Source organism: Carassius carassius, chromosome 8, assembly GCF_963082965.1.
Source record: "Carassius carassius chromosome 8, fCarCar2.1, whole genome shotgun sequence".
NCBI lineage: Eukaryota > Metazoa > Chordata > Actinopteri > Cypriniformes > Cyprinidae > Carassius > Carassius carassius.
Genome location: NC_081762.1, coordinates 21,870,852 through 21,896,040, shown reverse-complemented (window position 1 = coordinate 21,896,040; position 25,189 = coordinate 21,870,852). Strand labels below are relative to the sequence as shown.

General features: G+C 37.0%; 1 protein-coding gene across 1 annotated transcript; it reads right to left on the bottom strand.

The window, feature by feature from the left end:
- Positions 1–2,319: 2,319 nt before the first annotated feature.
- fndc5b (fibronectin type III domain containing 5b) lies at positions 2,320–23,915 on the bottom strand. Its single transcript, XM_059556647.1, has 6 exons — positions 23,655–23,915; positions 15,329–15,444; positions 13,694–13,892; positions 9,161–9,250; positions 4,715–4,898; positions 2,320–3,243 (listed from the first exon to the last, which is right to left on the bottom strand). Exons 1-5 carry the CDS (start codon positions 23,731–23,733, stop codon positions 4,759–4,761), a joined length of 624 nt encoding a protein of 207 aa, XP_059412630.1. The 5' UTR covers positions 23,734–23,915; the 3' UTR covers positions 2,320–3,243; positions 4,715–4,758.
- Positions 23,916–25,189: the final 1,274 nt, after the last annotated feature.

The following is a 25,189-nucleotide window of genomic DNA, read 5'->3' as shown; positions in this document are numbered from 1 at the left end:
TACAGTTAACTATGCAAAGTGATACGGAACTGTAATGCGTTCAAGAGAGCTGCCTGGAACTACGTTCGCCGTGCTTTTCCTTGAAAATAATCGCACACCTCAGAACGTTCGTCAGCCACTCAGATTTAAACATTCAACGGCCCCGTAGTCTATCTAATCTAATTCAGTAATGATCTGTTGAATGAAATCAAGTAAACTGAAGTGCTTTGCACTTCTGAAAATAATGGTACTTAAAAAGTTCTTCACAGCGATGCCATAGAAGACCCAATCAGTCAATAGGGCGTTTCACACTGCAGGAACCTTTTCATAGTACTAAACTAATTGTGGACCCACTTTTGGGCGTTTTCGCACCGCTGGAACTGGGTGCGATTTTTGTATCGGACTGCCTTTTTCAAGAACCAAATTAGCTCCTATTCCAGAGCAGGGTCTAACCAGCACAACTGGTACTAACCGTGATGTAAAAAGACACTGATTGGCCAAACCTGTTCGAAAACGCCCTCACCTGCTATGACTTAAAGCACAGTGTTACATACTGTAAACATTATGTCAACTTATTTTGCAAGTATGATGGACAGCAATAAATGTACGGACGCTGAAGTGCAGGCAATTGTAGCAAATGTAGCACTGCCTGTTGTTGTTGGAGATGCTTAATCCTCCTTTCCATTCTTTCAATCTCTTTACGTATACGTCGACATTCCATGTCCATTATTGTGAAACCTGCGAGACGCATCAAAAACACAGCTCCGATCACAGCGTCCTCCATCCTCCTGTTGTTAACGTTGTTCTTTTTTGTTAACGCTGTTGAACGTCACGCACAAATGACATCACCATCGACCGACTAGCATCACGTCCTAGTACCCACGGTCGGTGCAAATGCAACCCTTTAAATGGTACTGGGAAATAGTTTGCGCAAAATCGCCCCAGTACTTTAGTATTGTACATTTAGTTCTGGAACTAAAGCAGTGTGAAAGGCCCTAATTGTTCTTTAAAGAACCATCTCTTTCTTATCTTTTTATAATGAATAACTTTTTTTAATCACAAATAACTTTTTGTGAAACAGAAAGGCTATTCAGATGTTTAGACAAGAACATTTAGACAAAAAGGTGTTCTATGGCATCATGAAGCACCTTTATTTTTAAGAGTGTACACTTTCCAGTTTGGTGAAGTAATCATCTGATGATCATACATAAAATGTTTGAATATTTGGTGTAAAGGGGTGGTTGACGTTTGTTTTTGTTTTTTTTGTTTTTTTTGGGGGTTTTTTTAGGCTTGGTTTTGTGTTTATGGGGCGTGGACTAACATGTGTAAATGCTTTATTTTTATTATTTTAAAACATAATTTTTCACATAATTTACCTTTGTTCTACGCTGCTCTGTCCCTTCTCCTATAAACGCGCTGAGGATTTCCTGCTATCATGAAGCCTCTCCCTTAGAAATACACAATGGGCTTAGATTGGTTAGCTGGCCCAATGTGTGTTGAGATTCGCTAGATTTGCACCTAGTTCACATCTAAACGTCCCGCCCCTCGTATGTTTTTCTTTTTGTTTGTTTGTTGTTTGTCTCATACTTTTTAGATATGCTGTTATGTGTAAATGCCACTGCTTCTGTTAGCTTTTAATATATTGTTTTATCCTGATTAAAGCTTTAATACAGTATGGCAACCGCACACACGTTTAACGCTCTTCATGGCTATGTGAAAATAGCTGTATAAATGGAACAGTTCTTTGTTGGAGCTGATCTGATTATATGAATAAGAGAGAGAGTTTCCCTCAACTTATTTTATGGCCACGTTTTACTAATTTGTGCACTTGTTTAATGAAGACAAAATGTGACTATGATTTAATTAAATGTGGAAACAAATTATCCTTTCATGGCTGATACCTTGTTTTTTTCTAATCCGCATTTCATATGTGGGGCACAAGAGGGTCATTTGTTATATATATATATATATATATATATATATATATATATATATATATATATATATAGTGTTGCTGATAAGCCTCTGGTCTGTGTTCTTGTATTTTGGAGGAGGTGTGACTTTGGAAAGTGATTTGCAGGGAGGGTGGGATCTTATGCTTTCAAAGCTAGCTTGCTATTGCTAGCCTCTCTGAAATCTCCTAGCCTACTTTAAAAAATATTGAACCAGTGAGAAAAAAATCAAGAATTGCTAAGAAGCTTATTTTTATCCCTGGAAGAAGAATCAGAAGAATCACTCCCAATAAGTCTTGGAAGGTGTATTGTGAAAGTAAATAGGGTCTGCTTTGATTTCATGTCGACTTTAAGACTGAATTGTTTAAAGGGAAAGAAATCTAAAATAAAAGCCTGTAGAAGACATAGTTGTGAACAATATGCTAATCATGAATGTAATATGAGGACCAAATTAACCATCACTGTACAGTAGTGTGCTCATTAGAGACACCAAGCTGTTGATTTACTTGAGACACGCAAGCGGTTAAATACGTTTTCTATCACTGTTATAATATGGAGCTCTTCATCGTCAATGGCTGATGTGCAGTTCGCTGTGACAGGGTCGCAGGTTGGTGAATGCGACACGGCCGATGTGGTCTATCATTTTTCCTATGGATGATTTCCTTAATGCCCTGAGTGCGAGAGTGCTGAGAAGAAAGATCCCACCGCACCAATTAAACCACATCAAATTAGCTAGACTGTCCATGACTGGCTACTGGAGGGAGGATAATGGAGTAAAGAAATCGAGGTGAAAAGAAGGAACCAAATTCACAAGATAGCGACGAGTATGGAGAGATAGTTAAGTATCGTAATGCCATCCCTGTCAGAGACCTGATCCTGGTTCGGAGCTGATAATGACGATGAGCTCAGAAAAAAACGCTCTTGCTTCTTTTTCACAACACACCTTTCTGGTTCATTTGGGGTTTATGCAGGGTGGCAGGTTTCTCCTTATCTCTGTGAGTCTACACAGGAGCCGAAGACTGTCCTGGTGGCGCTGCGTCTCTAGTTTTCCAGCTCACAACAACTGTGTTTGAGTCCTTCAGCTGAGGCAGCTGTGGATCGAAACTCAATAACTGGCTTCAAACTGCTCAAGCTTCCAGTTCTGGAACCATCTTGTCCATTTCGTCCTCAAGTTTGTGTCAGTGTGCCAAACAGACAAGCACCAAAGAGTTCATGTTGGTCAATGGGAATACTAAAAGGTTGTTTGATTGAGGATGAGAGGTGGGCTTCACAACTTTGTGATTTGATGGCTTACTTGTTTTGTCTCAGAGCACTTTAGGGAAGACAAAACAAAATGAGAGTTAGACTACATGTCCTCAAGGAGATATAACTATTGCTTGCAAGGCAGTAAAAGAACAGTGTTCAAATTTTAGGTGAGCTTAGGACACTAAATGTGCATCTTATGGTCAGCCGGCTGCACACAGGAATCTATAGGCGCACTATATTCCAAGACCAAGTGAACTGCCTAGGCAGCAATTTAAGCCTTCATGGAGCTGCCATTGACACAAAGCCTATTCTAAAAGGTAGGTGGGATAATTATATTAGCATCGCATGAATTCGTTGTGGATAAGAATGCATTGCAATGAGCAGTCCAATAAATACAAAATGGTGGACAAAGTGAGAGAAATGTCAATGTAAACATACTTCTAATTCATTTAACACTTAAAGCATAGCTACAAATTGTTTAAAATGATCAAAACGTTTACTATTTAATCAATCCTTTTTGTGATGTTCATTTATGCTTATTAGAGTATTATACCATTATGCGAGGAAGACAAACCCATCTAAACATCCCAATTTATTTTTCAAACATGAATCCAAAAATTATAAAATATAGAATTACAAAATATGACAATTTCTAATATAATATAATAAAATAAATGAATTATATTAAATTTATACATAAACTACCATTCAAAAATTTGGGGTAAGTAGGAGTTTAATTTAAAAAAAAATTTTTTTTTTCTTATGCTCACCAAGACCGCATTTATTGGATCAAGTACTTTAAAACGATTAACAGTAAATACAATAATATTCAGAAATATAACAATTTATAATATATTTTTTATATAATGTATTTTATTGCTGTGATGCAAAGCTGAATTGTATTACTATATTTTATTACTCAAGTATTCAGTGTCACATGATCCTTCAGAAACCATTTTAATATGCTGATTTACTGCTCAACAATTTCTTATTATTATGTTGAAAACAGTTTTGCTTCATATTTTGGGGAAATCGTGATACTATTTATTTTCAGATTTATTTGATAAATAGAACGTTTCCAAACAAACGACAATAATTTTGTAACATTTTGAATGTCTACTGTCAAGTTTGATTAGTCTAATGCAACTCTAATGCACCCCAAATTTTTGAATTGTACTGTACATAAATACACACACACACACACACACATAATTCAATTCAAAAAGTACTGTATAAAGTTTACAAAAAAAAAAAAAAAAACTAAACAAAGTGAGACATGAGTGCACATTAGATAAATAAAGTATGGATGGTCCAGGCTTTCACAAGTTAAATACGTTGGTTAAACAGTTTAGAACTAAAATGAGGAACATCAATACCTTTGGTCTGTAACTATAACATCCTATCAATGGTGAGTAAAATGTTTTGTATTAGAAAAGCAAACAATAAAACATTTTTTTAAAAACTCCCAAGCTACAAAAGATCAAACTTAATGTGATATTTTTGTATTTTCAGTTCAGCACACAAACAAGTGAACATACCTGTCCTGAGGCTAAAGCCTATTATTGCCGAAGGGAAGGTGTAATTAGACCTTGCTGCGCAGTAGTCCCCCCGTAGGGTGCTCTGGGGTACTGCACTCTGATGAGTTCTTGGCTTTGTCCTTGTTATTGTTGGGCTCATTGTCTTTGATGATGTCATACTGGCGGCAGAACAGAGCTATCACACCTGTGCACAAACAGGCATGAGGAAGTGAGAGAGAGCGCAACAATTCAGAGTAAAAGACAGGATGGCAGAGTGGTAGTGATGGATGGGACATTGTCGAAAAAAGCAAGAAAAAAATGTATTGATGGATTGCACCATGATTCTGTTCCAAATAATAACATACCAATTATAGCCGGACTAGAACAGGATGATGAGCTGCGCTGCGGCCCTGAGTTTATATTGTGCTAGTATTTGCCATTTGATTATTTATTCTCTAGACTTCTCAAAGACTGGATGTGGATTATAAAAAGATAAGGAAGGCCTATTACCCCATTATAACATTAGAAACTCACTCATCTTTTCTCTGCTTTAAAAGAAAGGAAGGGTTTATGGCCACAGGCTTCAGATCTTGAAAACGAAATAAGTAAAACTTAATGACATTTTTTATCAAATCCCTGTGTACCATCATTTGCATTTGTACATACAAAGAGTTAGAAAACTCATAAAACTTACAGAATGTGAATGAATGAAATTAGATTTGATATGTATTTTTTACTCTGAAATTGCTAGTAAATTTCACAGACACTACAACCATTAAAAAGAAATTGCTAATAACACAATCAATTAAATGTGAAATTTTGAAATATGAGGCAAGCGAGGGAGTTCCCTTTTAGTCGATCTTTCTCGATGTCATGTCATGGGATCTTGCTTAGAGAGACTAATCCACTTCTAGTGCACATTGGAATGTGATGATTGCATCCAGCTGCCGCTGATCGCAGCAAGAGTATAACTAGGCAGCAGGTGCAACACATACTCAGCTTTTCACTTCAGAGCAGAGCGATCACGTAATTTTGCTCCTGACTACTCTACTGAGAGAAGAAGACTCAACGAGTTCAGTGCTCTCTTTGGAGCTCATGGTGTTGGCGGTATGGTGCTTCAGCTGTGGTGATTTCCTGTGTTGAGTAGGTTGGACACATCAAGCTGCACTACCCCTGGTTTGTGTTGCAGGCAGCCATCTCCCCTGTGCACTTCAGCACACTAAAAGAGCTTTTTCACTAAGAGAGCATTCAAGGGAGAGTGTTTTTAAAGACATTACATCTGGCAAACTTGACGTTAACGTCTTTGTAATGGCTTCCGTCTTACAGGCTACGGCGTGCGTGGTCACGAACCAGAAGAACTAGAAAGAGCTCTAAACCGCAACAGACTTCGCGTTCCAAACAACGAAGGTCACTGCGATATCTCAGGGTCGTGCAATGTCCACACCTCCACCCGTCTGCCAGACACAGTGCTCCAGTCTGCTTGTCACCGAGGGCAGCTCCCTGCATCCATCCCCACTCTGGTGCCACATCCGTAGCAGCCTTGAGCAAGTGATGCTATGAAGCTGGTTATAGGCAGGTCACCCCGCCATGGGACGGACGACCCAGAGAGAGAGGGAACTGCTCTTCGGGGGATGGTGAATGCAACTCTCTCCCCCCTGGAGGAGGACCGGCTAGAGAATCTTGTTGCCAGAAATCTTGACAAAAGAGCAGTTTTCCCTGTTCTCTGGGTCCTAAGAGGGCACGAGGAGTCACAGACGGACCAACACCGGACTACACTCATCCTCCTCTCTCACCAGCAGGCAGCAGCGGGCTGTTCAAGAGCGTCATCAAAGGCCCTACTCATGCACCGTAGAACCAGTTAAGTGCTGCACTGTACACTCAGACCCCTCTTTGGTACAGTGCTTTAGCGGTGGTGGTTTCCTGTATCGAGTGGGTTGCACAACTCCCCTGTGCACTTCAGAACACTAAAAGAGCTTTTTCCCTGAAATAGCATTCACCAGTCAGTTTTTTTAAAGACGTTACATTATGTCTTTGTAAAGACTATGTTGCGTCTTGCTACAGACAACATCTCACCTGTGCATTCCTGGATGCGGCCATTACTTTGCATTGGGTGATAGTCACAATTGCTGCCTCACGTGTCTGGGCATTAAGCACGCTAAGGTGGCATTCATGGGTAAGCATGTTCTCATTGCAGGAAGATGACCGTCTCGGAGTTGTGGGCCAAGCACCATTACCTCAAAAGGGGACCGCCTCTGCCTCGTTTGAGTCTGAGGGTAACCCTCCAGAAAAACCATCCCTCTGGGGACCATCGCTCCTCTAGCACTCCGCAATCAGTTGAGCTGCCAAAGGAACATGCTAGGCTCTCTAAAAAGAGCATACCAGCAGAATCCTTTGGCGGTCTTCCCGACGATCAGAGCCCATGGACCGGCTACAGCAAGGACTGGATCCCATATGTGTAAAGTCCACAGTATAGCCTCAGAGCCCCGTCTTTCTCTGGCAAGACTTATGCCATTTCCAAGATGTTTATAATCACCTCTAATCTTCCATGTGCACTTAAATGGTTGTTCATATGTGTAAGTGCTTCCGAAACCTCCTTTTGGAAGAATGGGACTTCCACAACATTCATTTTCCAAGTGGAATGGGTACGTTTTCCCAGTGTTATCCAATCTCTACTCTCAGTGAGTAGTGCTATGACAAACATTGATTGGTCTACTTGTTGCGAGCCATGGCTTACGCCGAAAAGGGGGCACAGGAGGCTTGCACAGGCACTGGAAGTGCCAGGACTTTGGCACTTTTTTAGGGAACCCAAAGTCGGTCATTACGTCTCGGTTACATATGTAACCCTCGTTCCCTGAAGGAGGGAACAGAGATGTCACATCCCATTGCCACAGCTGCTGTACCACCACTGAGCGGCCAGGTCACTGGCTCAGCTCCTCACCGAAAACCTGAGTATGTGTTACACATGCTGCCTAGTTATACTCGCGCTGCAATCAACAGCAACTGGATGCAATCACCGCATGCCAATGTGGCTTGTTTAGTTTCCACTCAAAGTGGATTGGTCTTTCAAGCGAGATGCTAAAGTTAGTCATTACCGACGTGACTTCTCCATTCCCTACTTCTGGGAATGAGGGCAACATACGTAACCCAGATGTTTCTTCTCAAAATAATGGGTGCGAAAAAAAAATCATGACCAGGAAGCTATAAAAGCACCTGCAGTGAAACCGGCATCAGCTTTCTGTCATTCAGCAAGCGCTCTGTGTTGTGTCAGTCATTTTTTTCATTCTGTGAGTCTTATTTGATATTGTTTGTCTGAAAAAAAAAAAGAAAAAATAAATATCATCTCTAAGGCTGCAGAGAAAACCAAACATAAGGTCGAAAGCGGTTTGCGTTTCAGGCTGTGTGTTTACACGCGTTGTCTGCTTGTGAGTGGATGTCATTGTGCTCGCTTCACTCCTGGAATGCTCTCTTTGAGGAAGGAGACTTCACCAGTGCTCCTTGCTCTGCGGATTCTTCCCCCGGAGGACAGGTGCGATACTCCGCCTATCTTCCTCCGAGGAGGTTGATGTGGAGGGTGTCGATGAGGTCCAGTATGAGTTGTTGGTTTTGGTTACTTGTGCCGTGGCTAAGTTAAATATCGATTGGCCTGCCGAGAAACAAGCTGAACCACAGAAAAGCAACCTTGATGAACACGTTCTGCAGAGTAAGCCTGCCGTTCTTCCCCGATCTCCACACAGAGGTGTCGAGATTGTGGGCCAGGCTATTTTTATCACTCTTGTTTATCCCCGCCTCCTCTCACTTTGCAAATGTGGCGGGGGTTAGTGACCACGGCTATAAGGCGATGCCCCAGGTGGAACAGATGCTTGCGAGCTATCTGTCCCCTGGTGCGGCATCATCCTTAAAGGCTCCGGCATTGCCCTCCAAGCTGTTATGTACGACATCTAGGTTGGTGAGCAAGGGGTATATGGCGGCAGGTCAGGCTGATGCGTGTCTGCACACCATGGCGGTGTTAGATGGGGGTGAAGTAGTTGGATGGGGGTGAGGAAGTAAAATTGGAGGATGTTTCTGAGCTCCATAGGACCGCTGATTTCTCTCTCTCTCTCTCTCTCTCTCTCTCTCTCTCTATATATATATATATATATATATATATATATATATATATATGTATATATATATATATAACTTAATTATAAATACTTAATAAATACTTAATAAATACTTTAATAAAAGCTATATACTTTTTTTGATTTAGAAATGTTGTATTCTACAGCATTGATTGTGACCTTCATATTTTTTTTTTCCTTGAGACACACATCTGTTGATCAAAGTGTAAAAAGATGAAATCCCTTTCAATCTGACATTTTAAAGTTTAATCTAGGTGACTTTGAAATGTAGAAATACATCTGTGTGAATGTAACCAAATTTTCAACAGTAAGACAATTCTCGCAAACAAACTGCTCACGTTCTTACCTGCCCACATGACAAGAACCACCACGATGATAATGAGCTCTCCAGCCCTGAGCTGGGCAGCCTGGCCAACCTCCTCCATGGTCACTTCATCTGTGTGAATTCAAACAGTCATAGTTCATTTGCATGTTTTCAAAGCCAAAAACATGCACAGCACTGCAGTTATCAAAGCTCAGGAATCGTGGCAACGTGCAAGCCACAGAAGAATTATTCAGAGAATTATTTAATCTAATTAATTCTTTAATTAGCCTCAAGAGGATATAAAGCCTAAATCAAACATTCTTCTCTGGCTCAGATATGACCAAACCTTCATAATTTTTATCAAACTGTGTGCTTCCAGCCAAACCAAAGTGCAAGCTCATCAGAAACCATGTTAAAGGATCACTTCAGGGTTGAGCTCTCCTCTTGCTGGGATTAGACCTCAGGGGTCACTTGTCTGGAGATTGAAAGAGTCTAGTAATTAAGGCCTTGTTAGTTAAAAGAAACTACGCAGCACTCTGGTCTATGTTCACTGATTAACCGCAGAGGGAAAAGTGAAGTTCTTCAGCGTCCTGCTTATCTGAAAGAGCAGAAACGCACATTTCGAAATGACTGGGAGAAGTTACACTCATCTCTTTGTGCGCCTCTTCTTTCTCTGAAGAAAATGTTGATACCCTTCAGGTGAAACTGAAATGTTATTGGATGTCTCAGGCATTTGTGTGCAGGGGAAAAGTTGGGGCATTTTTCAGCTCACAATCGACATCAATACATGTCATGAGTCCAGTAAGAAAAACAACATGAAGCCCCCATGAAGCGATGGAGAGGGGAGGCCCGCGGAGAGAAAGATTAACTGTCTGTGTTTATTAGCCGCTCTGGTATTTATTGAAGTGTGATGGTGCTCACTTGATTAATTAGAGTGTAAAGTGAGTACTAATGCCTGATGACTATACTGTTTTTTGTAAACGCTTCTACTATCTGACACACGCGTCAGTTAAGTGTTAGCTATTCGTAAACCACTCTGCTGTGATCCATCACAAATGCCTTTAGTGCAGAGTTCACAGAGTTTAGATAGATCCTGAAAAAGAGAACTTTAGACCTTAATGAAGAGTGTGCTTTAATTACAATGTCTTGGTAAATCTACAGGTCAGTTTGTAATTTGGTTGAGTTGTCATTGTGTTTGTATACAGTTTGTTTCAAAACTTGCAAAAATACTTCTATTACAATTGAAGAAATACACATTGTATAGTAACTATTTGATATATATATATATATATATATATATATATATATATCAATAGAGTTATTTTTCAATAAAATTACTTAAATCAATATCTATATAGAACATTCAGTAGCAAATACTGAATGTTGTTATACACTGCAATTCAAAAGTTTAGGTCAGCGTGATTTTTATTTAATTCTTTAAAGATATTCATACTTTTATTCACTGAGGATGCATTAAATTGATCAAGATCAAGTGGCAGTAAAAACATTTATGTCGCAATATATTTCAAATTAAATGCAGTTCCTTTGAACTACTTATCCTGAAAACATGTATTGTGGTTTCCACAAAAATATGAGATATAAAATATAATTATTATTGTTGTTGTTATTATTATATTATTTTATTATTTTTTTACAATTAATGAAAATAAGAAATATTTATTGAGCACCAAATCAGCATATAAGATTGATTTCTGAAGGACCATGTGACACTGATGACTGGAGTAATGATGCTGAAATTCAGCGTGACATCACAATAATAAATTACATTTTACAATATTTTCAAATAGAAAAGAGTTTTTATTATATATATATATATATATATATATATATATACATATAATTGAATGATAGCAAATGAGATGTGCACTAAATGTATTACTTATTTTTTTACTTATTACAGATGTTTTGTAAGTAAAATTCCCTGAAACTAAATCATGGTTCACCGTTCTTCAAAAGCATAGATGTTAGGGATGAAGGGATGAATTTCACTGATGTCTGAGGTTACACCTCAGTGAAAACTCCCGTGTGGATCCTGCCCGACTGAGAGTTTGACACCAAATGTCATCAGCACGGTCCAGTGCCAAAGACTGATGCTCACCCACAAAATGGCAAGTGTTTCTGGAACATAAACCTCCCCAGTAGATGTTTGTCCAAGTAAGTAGGTCATGGATTTTACAACAGAAAAATTGACTGTATTGTGCACTGCTCTAGATAAGACAAGCTCCTAGTAACAAAAAATGTATGGGAAAACGCACAAAACTGAACACTTTATGCCCTGAATTATGACACAACACCATTTTTAGAGCAGTTGTATAACCACCTCCCCGCTGTGCATTTTTTCCTTCTACGGAAGTGATTTGACTCTTAGTCATCTTTCAAATGAATCTATTTTGTTACTGTACAATTCTTGCACCATGGATGCACTTTATCAGCATTGTATCTCTGTCTATAATAAGCCCCAGAATCTGAATCTCTGATTTATCCTAAAAATCTACATTTTATCATAATTCATGTCATTATAAAAGCATATAACTTTGTATCTTGTAACATAAAGGGATATTATATATATATATATATATATATATATATATATATATATATATATAACAAAGATAGGCCTGTTAGTTCCGTGCATTTGAATGAAATGGATTTAGGCAATTTCAAGCTTCAAAAAGCACCATAAAAGTCATAAATGGGGTCCATACATCCATAAACTATGAATCATTCAGACCAGGTTTGTGAACCATTCAGACCAGACTTGGTCCATCACTAAAAGATTTCACTTCAAAGAAGAATCTGTTCATGAGCCAGACATCGCAACATTTCACACAGACCAACAGCCAAAGTCAAACATTTCAGTCAATAATGCCGTACATTTTATTTCAGTAAGTGCTTGTAATCCTTATTCCAGCATTTCTCATGTTATTGCCCCTTAGCGTGAATGTTTTTTTTTCTTTCTTTTTTTTCGCTTTGATAAAAGCATCTGCTACATGAGTAGTGCTAAATGTAAGCTTCAATCTGTTTGAGCTATCATATGGCTTCAGAAGACAGGTGAACAGGGCATATATACTAATTTTATAAAACTGTTTTAGAGCTTTTTGCTTTTTTGCAGATTGACAGCCCCGATTCTCATTCACAGTCATTATATTACAATGAATCACCAGCATATTCCTTTGTTTTCCATTGACAGGAAAGTCAGTCATACAGGTTTGGCAGAGTGCGAATTACCCAACCATAATTGGGGGGTACTGCTCCTTCACTTCTTCTATGACCATCATTACCATATCAATCCCCACCGTGATCGTCAAGTGCAACATGTGTTGTGCAATACACATACAAGGTCTAAACATGCGACAAACTGATAATCAGTAGGCTACAGAATATCTCATTGTTATATATCCAAAAGAGAACTGTTTTGTTCAACTCAAAAGTTAGAAGTTAAGTGCACTGAAATACCATTCTAATTACTAGTAAAAGTAATACCTCTACAAGAAGCCTCTTGCCTATTTCATGAAATATTGATTTGTTTTATTTTTAGATTTCATAAGACTTGGAGGTAAGACCCAACCCTCTCATATACTGTATAAACAGAAACCAATTTTACATTATAATCTATGGTAGTCAGTGTCAAATCAACACAATTACTTGGAGATATGTGAAACCTGAGCAATTTTGGAGCATACTATGAAAAACCATACAACCACAGAAGAACTACATAGCAGTAACATACAAGAATCCGTGTGTGCATGGGGAGGAGGGTCTGTGTGTGTGTGTGTGTGTGTGTGAGAGACGCATGAGTGACAGACGGAGGGAAAGCAGCTGAACAAATACGCTGTCTGTTTTAAATAGCATAAAAAAATGAAAGACCTTGACAAAGACGAAAACTAAGGACATTTACTCTATAATTTTTTTTTATTTTGGTTAGTTTTGCCAAACACACATTACAGTTTTAGTTAGTTATCGTTTTTTTGTAATATATGCCTCACTTTTATTTTTATTTCAGTAAACGACACTGTTTTTTCCCACCTAGTTTTTGTTTTTTAGTTCGTTTTCATTAACGATTATAACCCTGAACCCCCCCCAAAACTGATATTTCTGTCCCTTTAGTACCCCCCAGTACCCCCTGTATTTCGAACTATGAGGTTTGGACTGACACAACAATGTGTGAATTTAAATTAAATTAAATTCATGCATTTAGCAGACGCTTTTATCCAAAGAAACTTACATTGCATTCAGGCTAACAATTTTCTCCTAACACGCGTTCCCTGGGATTTGAACCCCCAACCTTGCGCTTGCTAACACAATACTCTACCACTTGAGCTACAGGAACACTTTTACAATTTTGGGTGAGCTATGCTTTTAAATTTTATATTTTATTATGGTCCTGCAAGTCCCTCTTGTCACAGCTGCAAGATATATTGTCAAAATTGAAAGAAATTACATTGTATATGCTAAATAAAGTCACAGTTGCAGGATATGGATTGTTTCCGTTTCCAAAATGGTACTCTGAAGTACTTCAAATGGCACTGTAGTTGTTTGTGAGTGCTGGCATACCTGGGCTCTTGGAGGCCAGTTTCTCTGACTCTTTGGGAGTGCGGAACAGAACAGGTTCACTCAAGGGGCTGGTGCTACTCATGCTAATGGACTGCACATGGACAATGTACTCTGTGTCTTCCTCCAAGTCCCATAATGCACATGAACGAGTGGTGGTGTTCACTTCCTGGATGAATCGCAGCATACGAACGTCCTTTTTCTATGAACATCAAAATGAATAAAAATCAGAGATTGAGAGTGCTAATAATCTAAGAAGAAATGTGGTTGATGCCACAAAATGAAATCAAAATCCATCCTATTTAATTTCTTAATACACATCCCTGGTCTAATTCTAAACGATTCATCAATGCATGTTATATTTGTGATAATCAATATGTAATATGCAACAACTTTCCTGGTTGGTTGATGTCACTCTTCTTGTTCTTCTTATTTTTCTCTCCGCTTCCAAATGCAATGATCCATTTTTTATCAATTTCTTTATTTATTTATAGTTTTTTTTAAAGATAAAAATGGTAATTAAAGCTCTTTAACAAATACATTTTAAAATTCTAATCTGTAATATTTTATTTAATATTTAATTTGGCCTATGCTGCAAATTAGCTACCGGATTTTTTTTTTTAATTATTATTAATATTATTTTTTCAATTCTTTCAATTTAATGAAAACCCAACATAACAACCTCATGATTTTTTTTATATTATTTCTCTTTCATTTTTCCCTCTACTCTGTTCGTACATGTTTGTGCATGAATCAAAAAATGAGAGAAAGGAGAAATAGTCCATCTCCAGTGTAATTTGATAATACTGTTATAATAGCTGGGTTATAATAGCTACAACTAAAACCATAATTATTTCATTAAAAAAAAAACTACATAAATTAAACAATAGCTGAAATAAGCAACATTTCCCAGTTTAATTTAGTTTAACCTGATGTACTAAAATGATTAAAACTAAAACTGAAATAAAAATAATAAAACTACAAAAAACCTAACACACAACATCAATATAAAAAGTAATAGTACAAGATCCACCCATCCTACACGTTTCACTCAAATGCATCTTCTAATAAAAGTAAAATGAGTTTCACATGCTATTTAACGTTGACTTTGTCAGATAAGATTTACAGTATGCAATAATAAACAGTGCTATTGGCCCAATTCATTCTTAGTGAATTCCCACCATACTTGTGATAAGTGGTTGTGATAAGAAATTCATGAGGAGAAAAACAGTTAGCACACACACACATATTCATGCACACTGCAGAAACTCTGTCTCGCTCAGTCTGGTGACAAGCTGTAATGGCTTTATACTCCAGCAGATGGTCACTGCAGTCCTTGTTATGGAGGTCTACACAGTGACTGCTTTCCTCAAATCTGCTTACACACACACACACGCACACACACACACACACACACACACACACACACAGGCTAATGCATGCATTCATAAAACATTTACAAAAGGCTCAAGGCAACCTAAAATAAGAGAAAGCAACCCAGTCTACATCGACACATAATCAACATGCTTACACAAGCATTTCTCCATGATACTGCCTCATTAAACTTGAGTTATGAGGTGATTTTGCCATGTTTTGCACATGTAAGGACTCGAAATTGACCATAAACTGGTTCAATACCTGCTGGGTGATGGCGAACCCAATGACTGGGTCTCCCTCCAGAATGTCCCATGTCACTATCGCAGAGTTCCCCTCCAGTGCTTTGATGGTCACATTGAGCGGAGCAGATAAACTGTCTAAGGATGACAAAAATAAAATACATAAAGGGATAAAAGGTTCTGATGTGACATACTGCAAGACCTCTTGTGCTTACAGTCCCAAATTCATTATAAAATAAATAAAAAATAAAATTTTTAATAATGAAACTTAAAATACTGTATATATATATATGCAAAGATTATCATTCCTCTATTTTAACTCTTCCCTTTTTATGGTAACAATAATACCATTTCATTTTCCACTGCTGATGCAACATATAAAAGCACTCATATTTTACCTATTACTTTAAGCTTTACTGCAGAATGGACCAGTTACAGTCATCTGTGTCATTTATTTAACCATTTAACAAAAATAACAGTGAGTAAAATCACTGTTCAGTTGATAAACAGTATATTTCAAATATAAAAACTTAATTTGATACCCTCCACCTCCCCCAGCACCACCTGTCTAGATATTAATGCAGCAAAAGCAGCATATATTAAATGCTCACTGAAGCAAGTCTTTTGGCAGTATCAAGTCCAAACTTTATCTGCTGCAGCAGTGTGCATAATAGTTATTGTCTGCCAAGAACCAATACATGCCATATCCATCACATTCTAAAATTGTTCTGAAAGTTGTCCTGATTAAAACAGAAACGTTTTACTTTATGCTGGAACACAATAGCTCTCCACACACAAGCTTATTGCCTATATAAAATAAAACAAATCATATAGTTATGCAGAATGTACACATATACTGAAGTGAAATTGCAGTTCTCATTTGATATTATCTTTATTTACTTATTTCAAGTTCATATGTTGCTGGGGTGTTTCTACTGTATATGGTCACTTGAATTGATAAAACCCAGAACACCCGTGCACAACTACACAGCCATGATGTTCTTATGAAGATATTCTCATGCATGTGTTCAATTGTGAATTATGATGATAGTACAAAATTCTTTTCACTTTAAATGGTTCATTCTTTCCTCTCTGTTATGTCATTGTATAGCTCTTTTCTAATACCGAAATGAACAGTGTGGCTTGGCTGATGGAAGTGCCCTGATGCTTAGCTCTATGTTTGCTCTAGATCAATATTTCCACTGCTCTTTACTTTTATTTACTGTGTGGGAGCTCTTAGATTGTTATCTGAACCAGCCTCTTTGTCTTTGATGGTCATTAAAAGAAGAAAATGGCCTGGCACGGCCTAGAGTACACAGAGCCAGCCATCGTTTGGCACATTGGGCATTTTTTTTTTCATGAATTAAATGGAAATGGTTTTCAGCTAAGACATCAGAAGTTGTGTGTCATCACTTGTCAGAATGATAATATGTCGCTACATAAATCGGTGCGTGAAGATCTAATCATCAGTAATGTTTGTTGACTACAGAGTGAAATGGTTGTCTGCTTAACGTCATCCATCACAATGTAACAAATTCACACTCTGCAAATGGGAAATAATGTATTTAAAGGGGATGACAGACAGAGAAAGCCAGTCATCCCTGAGGACACAATATGTCTCCCACTGGGCAGGATGTGTTTGGAACAGTCATACATTACACTTTAAACAGGGGAGTAATGTAACGTGCATTTAGAAACATGCCTCAGTAGTTTATTGATGCCTATGAGGAGAGCACTGGCATCCCAGAATTCATGGTTCTTGAAACCTTGCTTTGCAAAAGGTTAGTTTGCCCCAAAATGTAAATTCTTTCATCATTTACTCACCCTCATGTTGTTTTGAACCTCTTGCACTACTTCCCATAGAACACAAAAAGAAAAAGAAAGTGTACTTTTTCATACAATAAAAATATATATTTTTAAAATTTAATGGCCTGTGTGTTAAATTCACTAAAACTATTACAATTGTTTTCGTTGATTTTAATAAACTGAAATAAAATGTAAATATTTGATGAAAAACGTAAAAATTAAAAATGATGTATTGGTAACTAAATGAGGAAAGTTTAATAAAAAATAAAAAAAATTGCTTAACCTAAAACTGTAAAAAAAAATATAAATACTGAAAAACTGAATGACAAAAGCTCATGAAAATTACTAAAATGTAAACAAAATTAAAACATAAAAATAAAAGCTTGTTCATAATTTTAATCAGTAATATTAGGTATAATATATAAATAATACTAAAATAAGTCAAGGCTATAGCATTGAGTAAGGAACAGACGTAAATTTACATCATTTAAAATGACTGATAACAACACGGCAATGAATATGATGAAGTGAAAATGAGATTTGAGATCTATGGTGGAAAATACAATTTCCAGAGAATAACAACTTAAATTTTGGTCTCTTCCTCACATTAAACTTTTTTAACGTATGACTTCAGAAGACTCTTATTATACTCCATTAGTCATATTTTTACTTGTATGTATTATAGTCTTATGTTCAGCTTTTGGTTACTAAATGCTTTCATTTTATGGAAAAGAGCAGCATGAACATTCTGCTAAACTACTTCTTTAGGTTTGCATGGAAGAAAATCATGAGGATTTGGGACAACATCAGGATAAGATTTTCAATGTTTCAGCTAAGCAAATCCTTTAAATAAGAAATAATTAGTTTGAAAGTTTAAATCCACTATAATCAAGCCATTTGTACACGTTACACCTTTAATGGTTGGATGTGTTTTATAATTTGCCTTTCATTTGGATATTTTCCAAAAATCTTCAACACCAGGGCTTCACCTAATACTCACTGGTGAAGCCTTTCAACTTAAATTACCCTCTTAAAAATGAATAAGGTCAAGCTGCCTCAAACACATTTGTTACTACCACTGAAGAGTTGAGGTTTCAGACATGATGTTAACACATAGAGTACATTAATGTAACCTCAGGAACCTCAGGCTGAAGACGTTCATTCAGTCTTTCTGGATACCATCGGCTGGTAATGGCTTCTCTCATGATACTCATGTTCTATAGGTCGTTGGCTTGCAGCCAGACAGCAAACCTAAAGTGCATTAGCCTGTCTGTGGAGACAAACGTGATTTGAATGTATGGACTCAATCTCACAATAAGCACTGCTTAGAAATACTGTCCCTTGGAAAAAAATGCGATTCATTTTTCAAACTGTCAAACTAAACTCACAATCACATTTGCTAGTCGCCCTTGTAGGAAGCGTGAGCGTTCTGGTTCCTATGTGTCTGAGAGGTGTGCAGTCAGGTGGGCAGCGGTGGTCCAGTGATACTCTTTACCTAGACCTGCAGCCGTGATTTAAGGAGCCCTGGCTATGAGGTGAAACTCCTGGCTTGGCTTGAGTGCGTCCACGGTGCCTGGACATAGCCAGCCATCGTAAATATGTAGCTTAATGCTGCCGTCCCACAGGAGACCTTGGAGGGATATTTATTGGTGTAAATTTTGGTCGGGTAAAGAGTAACCTGTAGCTCATTTGTTGGAGAGAGGTTGTGCTATTTTGTTTCAGAGTAAATGTAATATTTTTTTGAGTAGAGAAATATTTGTTGTGTTTGTATGAAGCTGTCAGGTGCTGCAGCTTTTCAAAATCAGATCACAAGTATTATGGTGCAGCATGAGAAATTGTACATGACTGATTTTATAATTTTGCATTGCTCCTGTGATGAGTGTTCAAGTCTTCAATGTATCTTTAAGAAGACTTTCAGAAAATAAACCAAAAAGAGGCAAATTATATAACATATATATATATGCAACTTCTCCTAAAATGTATTCTTATTAGAAATGTTGAAAATGGTTGTGCTTCTTAATATCTTTAAAATCATTTGGAAAAACAATGTAAAAAATCTTCATTTTGACTTTTAATTTAATGCATTTGTGCTGAACAGATTAAATTTTTTTTTCTTTTTCAGATATTAATTTCAAACAAACAAATATTTCCAAAAAAAAAAAAATCTGCCAAAATGTTGTGCATTCAGATGTGACTATAGTTCGGGAACAACATTTCCAAAAGTGAGCTATATCTGACAAAAGCTTAATTTGGGGAAATTTTAATGGGAAAATCTTTAATTGGAGAATCAATAAAAATTAAAGTTTATCTTTAGAGTTACAGAGTTTGTCTGTTGTATTATAATTAGCTTTATATAAAAACATGAAAAATATATATGTCCTCATTAAGTGAAGGAAATGTTTGTGTTAGTCAGGTTTCAGTGGGGACCAAATGGATGGTAAAAACTAGTTATTTAAATTGTAGAGACCAGCCAATAAGCCTAATAAACACTAAATATCTTGTTAATAGAAACAGAAAAACACAGAAAGGTTTCTATGAGAGTTAGGGAACAGAAAATATCATTAGTTCAGCATAAAAGTAATAGAAGTCAAAGAAGATCCTCACTGTGACAGGAAAAAAGTGAAAAAGTGAGGAAAACTAGCAGCTTAGACCAACGTTTCATTATTTCCTTGACCTGCGAGATTATTTCTCAAAGTAATTTAGCAAAGCTCCCTTATGGGGAGAAAAAACTGAGCCTCTGATTAACAATTCAGTGATGTCAGAGATAACAGGATGCCGTTACGGCTGAAGTCTGTAAGCGGTTTCACAGCTCAAGCCGACCTCTAGACTGAGAATATTACACCCTTGAGATTCAAATCCCAGTCTTTGATCCAGAGATCTGTGGCCTGCTTCAACTCTGAGGAAGTGATGCAAACAGCTTCCCTCCAGCATCTAATAGCATCTTAGTGTGGAGTCTGTGCCCTACCTGACCGCCTCTTATTTTCAGATACTTGTGATAATATTTTAATAGAGAAGAAGACATTTTATTTCTGTATTAATAATTCATGCAATTTGCACATGGAAGATTATATAAGTGTGTGTGTGTGTGCGTGTGTTACATACATATGTTTAGAATAAATATTTAATGTTTTTGAAAGAAGTCTGTTATGGTCACCAAAATGAATTGTTTTATATAAAATAATATTGCAAAATAATAATAATACATGTTTAGAATTGTAATGTTTTAATATGTAGTTTATTCCTGTGATGCACAGCTGAATTTTCTGCATCATTACTCCAGTCTTCAGTGTCACATGATCATTCTAATATGCTGATTTGCAATTCTTTTGTAATTTCATATTAGAAACCATTCTAATATGCTGATATGCTGCTCAAGAAACATTTCTTAGAAAAAGAGCATTTCTTTTTACTATTTTATACGTTGATAATAATAAGACCCACTATTAATAACTGGACACCAGTCAGCATACGGTATGTGTAAATCAGAGTCATTGAAACTGATTTACTTCATCTGAAAGCTGAATAAATAAGCTTTCCGTTGATGTATGGTTTATTAGGATTGGACAATATCGGACAAAGACTGATGACTGAAGTCAGGGTCACATATATTAAAATGATTTCTGAAGGCTCATGGGACCCTGAAGGCTAGAGTAATCATGCAGAAAATTCAGTTTTACCATCACAGGAATAAATTACTTTTTTAAACACAATATGTAAAACAGATATTTAAATTATCACAATATTACTATGTTTTACTGTATCTTTGATGAAAGGAATGAATGCAGCCTTGGCGAGCATAAGAGATGTCTTTAAAAGACATTAAGATCAATATATATTGGCCTTTATCTCTTTTGTTAGTTTTATTATTATTATTATAATTTTCATTCAGCAAATATAGCAGAAAGTAAAACTGTAAAATACATTAGCCACTGCACCACAGTTTCAAATATCTGAGCAATACAGTCTTCATGTGCCTCACCAAACTACATTTATACACATATGACAAACAATATATCGATGTGTCATTTTCTTTGTCTGTTCAAGTATTGCCAGTCTTAATTAGGGGGCTTTTATCAGTTTTATATTTTGTGCAATTAACATTTTACTGACTGACCTGACATCCCTAATGTGTCAAAACACAACATCAGTCTGATAAACTGATATATTTGCTCTAATGTGCAATGCACAGGAGCGACTGGCCCCACTAAACAACATCAGACTCATAAAATATTCACAGTGTCCTCCCGAAGCTTTGATGAGATGCCTGACACTGTCAGATGAAACAAACATGTGAGAGCGAGGAGCGAGGAACTCCGCGTTGTACATTGCTGGGACACCTCTGCCTTTCATCACAGGCGTCATAACAAAACCCACCAGGCCTGTAATAAGACCAAACCCTCTAAAGTGGATCATTTATTCTCTGACATGTTTGTTTCAGCTGCTTCCTCTGTTGCTTCTGTGTTTGAAACGGTGGTCGTTTCATAATGATGGGGAAATGTCACTTGCTCTCTTCATTAATATTACTCCGTCCTGCATTACTGCCAGAGCCTCAGTATAAAGATGTATAGATATAGGCTTTGTTGCCTCTCTAGACCACATAAAAGAGAAAAGCAGAGTGAAAATGGTTTGTGTGTATTGTCTATTATAGTTAATCTGTACATAATGTTACACATTATCAGCCACTACACTGTAATCACGCAGTGCACGCTGCACTCTTATTTCTACAAACAGAGGAGTATGTTTTCACATCCCACATTTACGTCTTGACAGGTATATGGCACTGCCATATCATTTCACAGCAACTTTTATGATACACTTGTATTTCTACACTATTATAGCCAAACAGGTGCCACTGAAGTGAAATAATACACTTTTTTAGTAGACTGTCCTCCTTCACCAAACAACTGTAACAGAATGAAATTGCAGATGACTTCCTTTAGAAAGCTGTACATTTAAGTCTCTTGATGGCAGCGGTTTATTATGTGATTAATGTCATTTTCTGTAACGTTAAAAATCTGATTATGTCTTGTCAATCATACGGGGGCGGGGGAAAGCATTTGCTGAAACTCGCTCAGTGTATAAATGTCTATTTTTATTTTTTTAAATAAAGTTATATACAGAACGCAAGCAGTATAACAACATTCAGTGCTCTCATCCATTATATCATCAACAAATCTATCTACAATGTACAGTAATCACAGTAATAATGGTGCATGTTTGGTGTTACAGAAGGTAAAATGGTAACCTAAAAATCATCATATTTCAATTAAATGGTTGTATTCTAGTCAAAAATTTCAATCTAAATACATTTATAGCAAAGCTACTTTATATATGTTAAATCATGTAGAAATAGCTCTTAATGTAAAAGTTGCAGGTTACCATTTCAAGCCGCATGACATTAGCAAATTCAACCTCCTTTGAAATTACTGCGGATATATTTCACTTTTTTCTAAATCACTACATGATGCAATCATTAGCATGCCACTACAAACTATAGAAATATAGCACACACGTGGACCAAACAGTTGAAAACTTGCTCATTAGGACGAATTATTGTTATGAATATTTACAATTACATAAGCCACTGCATTCATGCACACTAATATGCTTTGTAATGGTTTGTTATTTGCTTTAGTGTTAAAATTGGCACTGGTTTTAATAAATACAAAAAGAAAAAAAATTAATATGCATAATTGTGATAGTCATTAGTCTAGATAGTTAAGAAAACAGAAAAGGCTGAACAATCCAAAAAAGAAGATATTGCCAACAATCTGATATTGTTATATGCATCTTTGAAACAAGCTAATATTTTTAGGTTTGCAAACGAATAAAAATAATAAAATGCCATTATTCTCGGGCTATATCAGGCCAGAGAAAAAGCATAGCCTAGTAACATTGACATTAAATTATATATTGCTTCTAAAGGTTCAATAATTGGAGAAATACAAACGCAAATACGATTGAGGGGAACGGATTTGTGACGTTGACAATTAAAGTGATCATTATTCTGCTGTAGTTATTTAGCTGTTCAAGTTATCAGTTCGTTTAACAAATTAATTCAGTATAGCCTACTATAAATGTGTCTGCGTCCAGACAAGTGCCATAAAATGTGATCTATTGTGCATTTAAACTGTCATTTCTGTCTGGCGACCAGGTTTCTGCTGTCTGTGAACACAATCAATTAGGATCACATGAATTGTTCACAGCATTTACATGCAGTCTGAATGAACAGTGGAAACCCACGAGCCTCTTGTGCTTCCCAATGGAGGGCTGAACAGGTAGTAGCGCATCATTTATTCATCTCATACCCGCAACCTGTCTGTTCTCTGGCAATGTGAAATATATCAGAATCCATTGCACTATGCATATTGTAGTTAAAAGATAAAACCTTAGCAATTCTGATTACGCATGCAACAATAGTTTGATAGGGGTTTATGTCATTTATGTTTCTGTATCGTGCGCAAAAAGCCCATAAATGACCTTATATAGCCTACTAATGACATTCATTACAAAATTACAAGCCTACAATCACGCAAACTTACCGGCAGTAACCGAGGACACGGAGATATAAGCCAAAAACAACAATAACAGCGCAGCGCACGAGCCTTTAATTCCCCACATCCTTTAAGGAATTCTTTACATTCTGTTCGGAAGACGTTGAATCCCATTTACTCGCAAGATTTTCAAACGTATAAGTCGGCGTCTATGTGTTTAACATTCACGACTGGTTGCCGTCTTTATTCCTGCATCAGTCCAGAACAGCACTGGATCTAAAAAACTCTGTACTTGCCGCAGAAAGTCTAGATGAGAGGTCTGCGTGAGACCATTGGACGGCATTTATCACTATTACCATTGGGACATAATGAATACTTCCTCCAGGGGGCGCTCGGTGGCTCACAAAGCCGAGTCCTCTATTGAAACGCATTAAAATTTTAATTGGGTTTCAAGAGCATTTCTAAGCCAAAAAGCATAATCGATTAAATTTATTATTATAACTATTCGTTTCTGGTGTATAAACGATAAGTCAGTTACAGCAACCGCTGTTAAAAGGCTAAATAAAAGACTATGTTCTGTCATCAAAAACGGCTGCGATTAGTCTGCCCTAACAGCGTTGAGAAAAGTAACATGCACCACGTGACAACATTGTCCACGTTCCAGCAGTGGTCGAGACGATTAATCCACACCCAAATAACGACACTGAGATTCTTTATAATAGAAAAAGAACTGGGAATTAAAGAATAAGAGAAGAGTACTTAGACCATTAAGGGGTCAAAATAACAACTCTCAAAGTGAGGCTTGACCCAAAAAAACAAAGGTTGAGGAAGGCTTTAATAGTAGGCTACTGTAAAGGCCTCCTAAACACTTTTGATACAACGGCCTTATTTAAACAACATTTCACAACCAGAAAAGTTCACCTTGCACAAAATAAACACTTAAAGTGTTAGGACCATTGACTGATAAAACACAAATTTTGTAAGAGCCAGATTTCCTATAGATTTCTGTTTAAGAAGTATTTAAGATTGATCATCTGTGCTACACCGGGGAAAAAAAGGTAACCGAACCATAAATGCTGACATTGAATTTAACAAAATACACCCAGCAGTCACGGGACATCGATACAATGATGTTGTATATCTGACAGAAGTTGCATTTTGGTTGAGAATGAAAATAGAGTTGACGACACTTTTTTGACACCAACTTGACGTCGGATTTTAGTTACACAATCTAAAAACAACAAATATCAACATCAGCTGACGTTGGTATTGGACATCAAATTAACATTGACATTAGATGTTGAATTGACATTGAATTTTGGTCACGTGACGTGGGAACCAAAATGTAATCAAATATCAACATCTGCATGATGTTGTGTGCCTGCTGTGCGTACATTTAAACCAACAGTACTAAATTTTATAGCTTAAATCAGCAAAAATAGATCACCACTTTTTACATTGTGTGCTGCTAAATCATAATCTGGGTTACGACAAGACAAACCTTAGCAGATTTGCAAGATTTTCCGTAGAAGTTTAAACCCCCTCAGCTATAAGTTGCATACTGACTGTAGACAGAGAGACAA

Coding starts and splice junctions, on each gene's coding strand:
- fndc5b (XM_059556647.1), bottom strand. CDS start 23,733: ATGTGGGGAATTAAAGGCTCGTGCGCTGCGCTGTTATTGTTGTTTTTG. Junction 15,445..23,654: donor CGTGTCCTCGGTTACTGCCG/GTAAGTTTGCGT, acceptor TGTCATCCTTAG/ACAGTTTATCTGCTCCGCTC. Junction 13,893..15,328: donor GGTTCGCCATCACCCAGCAG/GTATTGAACCAG, acceptor TGATGTTCATAG/AAAAAGGACGTTCGTATGCT.